Source organism: Histoplasma capsulatum, genomic scaffold, assembly GCF_000149585.1.
Source record: "Histoplasma capsulatum NAm1 scaffold_4 genomic scaffold, whole genome shotgun sequence".
In the NCBI taxonomy this organism is placed as follows: Eukaryota; Fungi; Ascomycota; class Eurotiomycetes; order Onygenales; family Ajellomycetaceae; genus Histoplasma; species Histoplasma mississippiense.
This window is the reverse complement of record NW_001813979.1, coordinates 706,285-712,998: the sequence shown is the minus strand read 5'-3', so window position 1 is coordinate 712,998 and position 6,714 is coordinate 706,285. Positions and strand designations below refer to the sequence as shown.

Below are 6,714 nucleotides of genomic sequence, written 5' to 3'. Positions count from 1 at the left end.
ACCGGGAGGAGCGGGGGATGTGCTATCTGGTGCTTGATCCATTCGCGTCTTGAGGACGAGGCGGCGTGGTTGTGTAGTTCTGAAAGATGAGCGGTTTGTCGAGGATTCGCGTTTAGTGCGTCGTCCGGAACGGTATCGAGCAGGGAAATCTAACTCGTCGTCCAGAGTGTAATCAGCACCAGCAGTGCGGCCAGTCATACTGCGTCTATCTCCTGTTCCGATCTCAGAGGTTAAGTCGTCGCTGGCGTAGTCAACAGGCAGACCTATAGCATATCGGATTAGCGGGATCTTGTGAAGATGAAAAAGACTAGGGTGCTAATATCAGGCTAAACGAACTCTTCTTTGGTCTCTTGCCCGACCTGAAACTAGTATCATCTTCTTCCAGAATTCCTATATAAACGGAAAGCATTAGTCTCAATGTCTCTTTTTTCATCATGACTCCCTGAAAACGAGGAAGAAGGAAAATCATACGTTTCCTCTCCCGTTGCTTCTCCTCCCCAAACTGAATCTCCTCCGCCGTATCCACATTCTCCGCATCAGCCTCAGCTTCCGTCAACGGCTCAAAGGCTGGCACTTTCAACGGCAGCCCGTCAGTGCCTTCACCCACCAGCCCCGGCCCGAACGGGTTATTCAACGCATCGTGTACCGAAAAGTCACTTTCCAGATAATACCACATGAGCCATAGAAAAGCCCTTGCGCGACTCCTACTGCTCAGACTGGAGCGCATGACTAGATCGAAAAAGTCGCGGGGAGGGAAGAAGTGTAGTTCGGATATGCGCGGGGCATATTGCGAGAGGACGAATATTAGATTTACGGGGTTGGTACGGGGGACGGACGCCTGCTTAATCTTTTCAATGGTATTGGGTTGATCAGTGTCTTCTGAAGCGCCTTTTAGTATTGATTTGAGCCTAGGTGCGTCTTGAAGCTGCTTGTAAGCATTCGGGTCCTGATGGGCTTGGAGGGATGGAATAGAGTGGTATGTTCGTAATTGGGCACGCATCTCCGGGAAGACTAAAGTGATCAAGCAGTTAGTAAATTCTTAAGAAGAACTATATCGCTGGTTAAGGATGCAACTTCTGGGGAAAGTTCTCACAATTAAGCGTGGTATTCATCCTTCCGAAATTAACCAATAGGCACACCATCGCCATGCTAATCGCCGCCGCTTTATCGTTCTGTAACTTCTCCTTCAGAATCTTGCTGGTCTTGCTACTTCTCGCCATGGCATCGATGTATATATCGGCGAAATCCAAGCCCTTAGCTCCATCGGATAGCCGCGTAAACACAGGTGTTTTATCCTCGAAAACGAGCTTCAGAAACTCATACTGGATATCCTTCCGCCAGAGCGGAATCCCATCGTCCTTCTTCAAATGTCGAATCTTATTACCCGAGTACACAGACCCAATGGTGCCATTGGCCTGCCGCCGTGTTCCTACAGTCGCACTGACAATGGACGAGTGGAAACTGCTGCTGTTGGCATTCCCTTTACTCTGTTTGCTATGACTGGTGGTATCGTGGTCATACGAGGAGCGGCGTGTTTGCGAAGGTGACTGCAGCTGAGGTCGCTTGCCATGTTCCTGAGAACGTCCGTTGCCGTCCTTAGATTCCCCCGCAACCTCCCCCCCTTCCCTTGACTCCGCCATTCCTTTTCTATCTCCACCACCTTGGCTCTCAAGTCCATCATCTTTGTCGCCATCCGGTGGTGGCTGCGGAGACTTGGGCGGCCAGTCCTCCCAAGTGCCAGACTCAGTCCAGAACCCCTGGATGGGATGCGTGGGGTCGTCGAGATAGCTTCGTTGGCGGCCACCCTTCGAGCCCGGCTCCGGTTCCAGGAGTCGATTCACGCTGGCTCGAGGGAGCGGGTAGCGGTCTGCGGGTAAGGGGAAGTCCTTGCGGGAACCCGCGTAGTAACCGCCATTGAGCTGGTCGAGGTGATCCTCCTTCTCGGGCTCGAAGGCACCGCTGAGTTTATGAGAATCCATAGCGGGCTCTGTAGTTATGGTTGAGTTCGGGTCATTGGAGGTGGATTGCTGGTGGTGGTGGTGGCGCTCGTCTTGCTTTTCAGTGGTCGTGGTGGTGATGGGGGTTTCCGCGCGCGGAGAGGTGTCGCGGGAGACAGGTATTATGCTGCTCGCCATTGCTTGTGGGAGATCTAGATGTGGATTTGTGCGGGCATTGTAAATATGTAAGAGCGTTTATCGGGTTGCGTGTGGTGAGATGAGATGGCAGAGGTGGCAGGTTGGGAGCAGGTTTGTTGCAGACTCTGAGCGTGAGGTCCCCCGGACTCGGAATTGCCAACCCTTGGTGAAGTTAAAATGGGCGAGACAACGAAATCGAGCGACTGCACCATTCCATTCAAGTTGTCTGCCCGGGCTCAAATAACAACCTCCTTATTTACCTGAATCTTAGGGCGGCTTACTCATAGATATTAACTTTTGAAGTGAAAATGAGCGCTAGCCCCCAATACAAAGTCAAAACGCGCTAAATAATGAAACTTGTACCGTACCTCGGATGCTACAAGCCGCAAAGAGCGAGTTTGATATGTGGATTTTTGTTAAAGGCTTCTCCGTATTAATCCCATTTAAAAGAGATAATGGCCTTTGGAAGGGAATAAATCGCGTCTATGAATGACGGACTCTGCATCAGCGCCGCCCATTCTTGATTGAGTGCGGTGGAAAGAGCAAAATGAAGTGCAACTCTTGCAAGATTCTTACATTCCTCACCCTCCAGAATTCCGACCACCAGGTGCATGTTGACCAGGCCTTGGTTGAAACTTATCTTGTCGAACTGCTCTGAGGGTGATAGTGTCTTTGAAACTCATCAAACTTGGATGGGCGCCGGTTGTGAAACCGTGACCTGACAGTGTTGTGAGGTCCCAGTGACGCAAACGGGAGAAATCTAGGCGTGAATAGTGGTATTCATTCAATTCATTCAAATACACATCTTTATCATCAAATACATATTTTTATAATCAAATCTGTCAATATGCTTTGCAACACTCATCATTTTACTGTTTTATAAATTTGTAAAAGAATTTCAATTACTTTACATCTTCATCTACTCAAATCATCTGTTCTGAATGTTCTAAATAATGATGAGAATTCAACTGATGATGAGAAGAAAAATAAGAAGAAAAAGAAGAAAAAGAAGAAAAAGAAGAAAAAGAAAATATAATTAAAAATTTTTCAATTTCCATAAATATCTATTTCTGAGTTTGAGATCTCATTCAGATTGTATGAATGAGTGATTATCAATGAAATAAAGAAGAAATGAAAAGTATGAAAGAATTAAATTTAAATTTATTATTAAATTCAAATTTATCATCAAATTTAAATCTGTTGTTGAATTTAAATTTGTTATTAAATTTAAATTTGTTATTAAATTCAAATCTATTGCTGAATCTGAATCTGTTTTCTATTTAAAATAATTCAATTTTTCAATTTAATAAACACATAAATTTGTTTATTGATGAGTTCTTCAATTGATTGATGACAGAGAGATCTCAAAGAACAGAATCTCTTTTAATTATAAAGAAGATTATTTAAAATAAAGAATTTAAATTGAATCATATATAAACAATGATAAATGAGCAGATGATTTAATTGAATATTGAAATAAATATATTTTTAATAATAAAAAATAAATTAAAGAGTTCTATTTGACAATTATGATTGAAGGAGATTAAATTAGTTTTATTTATTATTTATAATGATGATAATAAATTTCATACTGCTTCTGCTTCTGAATTTGAAACTTAGATATTATATATCATTATAATTGAATTGCAATTTAAATTTTTTTTAATTTCATAATATTATTTTATATGAGTAGATTTACAATATTCTTTTACATTTTTTTTTTTTTAATGAAATTTTCAATTGTGTGATGTAAAAAAACTTTAAAATCTTCATTAAATTAATTTTCTAACTGACATTTGTATCTTCTAATTCATTTTTTCAATGTGTGAAATGACTTTTCTATAGAATTATAATCAGAAAAATATGAAAATAAAAATAAAAATTCAATATCAGCTTCTCTACAAAGCTTTTACAATGTTTGTGAATGATGAGAAGAGTAATGATTCATCATTAAATTATGATAATTTTATTGATATTTAAGCAGTATTTGAATACATACAAATTTATTGAACCTTTTTATATTATAGAATCTCTGATATATATCATAATTAAAATATTCATTAATATTTATTGCAGATAAAATTGATCATTTGTGAGATTATTTATAAAATCTTTTAATATAATAAAAAAATTCTTTATTTAATCATTCATATTATTAATCTGCAGTACATTTATTTACAACACTCTTATTTAAAAAAATAAATTGATCAGATTAATATTGAGTAATTTGAATACATCATTCAATTTAAAATTCTTCATCACATTAACTGATTATAGATTCAATCTATATCAAATAAAATTGACAAATTAATAGATTTTATAAATGATAATTGCAATAATTAATCATCTTTTTTCATGTCAAATTCAATTTCTTCAACAATCTAGATATTGATTGAAAGTGAATATCAATATCAAATTTATTCTTCAAAAAACAAACAGTCTCATTATAATATATAATTGAATATATTTTAAAAAAATTCTTCAAATCTGACAAAATATTTAATGTGATCTTTAATTTTACATTTCATATTGAATGAGAACTTTTAACAATTTCAAAGTAGTGAATATTTTATTGAATTCAATATACAATAATCAGATAATATTCAATGATCTGCACAATCTGAACAGATATATAATTATCATTTAAAAGATGTATAATTTCATTGATGATAAATTCACTCAGCTGAAGGAGCATATTGACAGATTTGATGATAAAGATGTGTATTTGAATGAATTGAATGATATTTGAATGATTCTAGAGATATGTGGATATTTTGGTTATTTTTGCAGTGTTTTGCTACTATTTTTCAGGGGGTGGCAGAAAATTCTGTTTTCGCAAGCTTTACCTCCGCCACAATATTATCTCGTGTGGGCCAATGCTCCAGAGAACATCCATGGCGAGCATTTAGCCTGGGGGAGCCTTTACTATCATCTGCATAACGTCGCTTGTTAGCGCCCACATGAAGTTACTGTGGAATCACCGAAACGGACTGTGAGTTGGTTCCACCCGGTTACTGAAGGTTCTTTTCACTTAAGGCTTTGGACATCTGCATCTCCACATCGGGTGTGGAGACGAACAAGGCCAGGTCATTACGGAGAACTGGAATGCGAGTGTAGAATTGTGCTTGCAGGAGAGCTCTGAGCTTGTAAGTACAACGGGGATACCTTTATCAGGAAACTTGATAGAGACGTCTCTCATTCTCTTGATGACATTTCAGCGAGCTATAATCGGTGACCTGTGGCGGAACAGGGATTGATCAGGCAAAAATGGGATTCGGGAGATATCAATGGCAGAGCCAGAGCTGGAAAGGGTAGATGAGTGAATACCTCCAGGATATAAAGGGAGGAAACTCGTACGTTGCTGCGAGGAGTAACAAAAGTGCAGCTCTTGGGAATTGGCACGTTGACCTCCCACCCTGGAGAGGGAAATGACTCGAGCCAGCAGTCACTCCTTAAACGGTATGTTGCTCTCTATATTGGCCTGCTCACCCAAAGAAGCAGCGCACAAACGCTGTTGGCATACCAAACGCGATATTCTCCCTTCGGTATCTGGATGCTCTGCATATGGCGAAAACCTCATTATACTCGTTTGAGAGACTCGAGATGCAAACCCTGTAAGTCAGGTATTTCGTTTGCAAGGAGAGAACAAAGGAATAACCGGGAGCGAATCGAGAAAAAAAAAAGATAAGAAAAGAAAGATAAGCCTTGGGAAAATGCCAACGCTAGAATATGTTTCATACTTGTATCAATTTTGATCTAAGGAGCGAAATGCTTATTGCAATATGTACAGAGTGCTTACCATCAACAGTCCCAATATGAGATGATTGATACATGATCCTTTCATGCCAAGCGTGGTGATATAACAATATCTCAATATACTTGCATTGCAATGACTTTCTTTTAAAGGAGGCTTTTTTCTATTCATTTTACCCCATATTTATTGTGGGTAGATAATTGACGTTATGCATTTTATGAAGCAGCCGCGCATTGTCTTACCAATTATATATGATTCAAGTCTGAGGTGCCCAGAGACTTGGGTTGAGATACGAAAATTTTGGACATTCCCAACTCTGCCGCTCGATGCAAATAACGGAATGCTGAAAGAATCTTAAACATTATTTTAAAACTTTCAAATACTGAGAGAGGCTTGTCTTTTCAAGCAATGAAACAATTATATATTGCTTGTATAGCAAATTGTATGGCACATGTTGAGTGCAATTTTAACCAGTCCCTTCTGACTATTACAGCGAGGTTTTCTCAAATCAGTTCGGAGTGTCATCATCCTACAGAACTTACTGGCTGGCCAGGAGTGGCAGTTGCTGCATTTTCAGTACAGTGACGCTCTGTTTGAAGAGCACTGCCAATTACAATTCATTGGTCGCGGTCTCCTGTAAGCTTGTTCAAGAAGTCCTACTGCAGGTGCAGCGTCGCAAGGCATCCAGCGAGAACCGCTTCTCTAGCAGCCTCCCCATGCACTGACTGGGACCATATTCCCGCCATCCATCGGGATGAAGGAGATCCTATTTCAAACTGCAGGCCGTTCAACTAGAGGGCACCCGGTTGCGCCATTAACCAGATC

At 39.9% G+C, this 6,714-nt stretch overlaps 1 protein-coding gene across 1 annotated transcript in view; it reads right to left on the bottom strand.

The window, feature by feature from the left end:
• The window catches only part of HCAG_04222 (predicted protein), a gene marked incomplete at both ends in the record, with an annotated part of 3,872 nt that extends 1,737 nt beyond the window's left edge, over window positions 1-2,135 (bottom strand). The window contains 4 exons of the mRNA XM_001540332.1: window positions 1-263; window positions 337-390; window positions 472-1,011; window positions 1,094-2,135. The exon at window positions 1-263 is cut by the window's left edge and continues 1,737 nt beyond it. Of these exons, the coding sequence (XP_001540382.1) occupies window positions 1-263; window positions 337-390; window positions 472-1,011; window positions 1,094-2,135 (1,899 nt within the window). The remainder of the gene's footprint in view (window positions 264-336; window positions 391-471; window positions 1,012-1,093) is intronic.
• Between the last annotated feature and the right edge of the window lie 4,579 nt (window positions 2,136-6,714).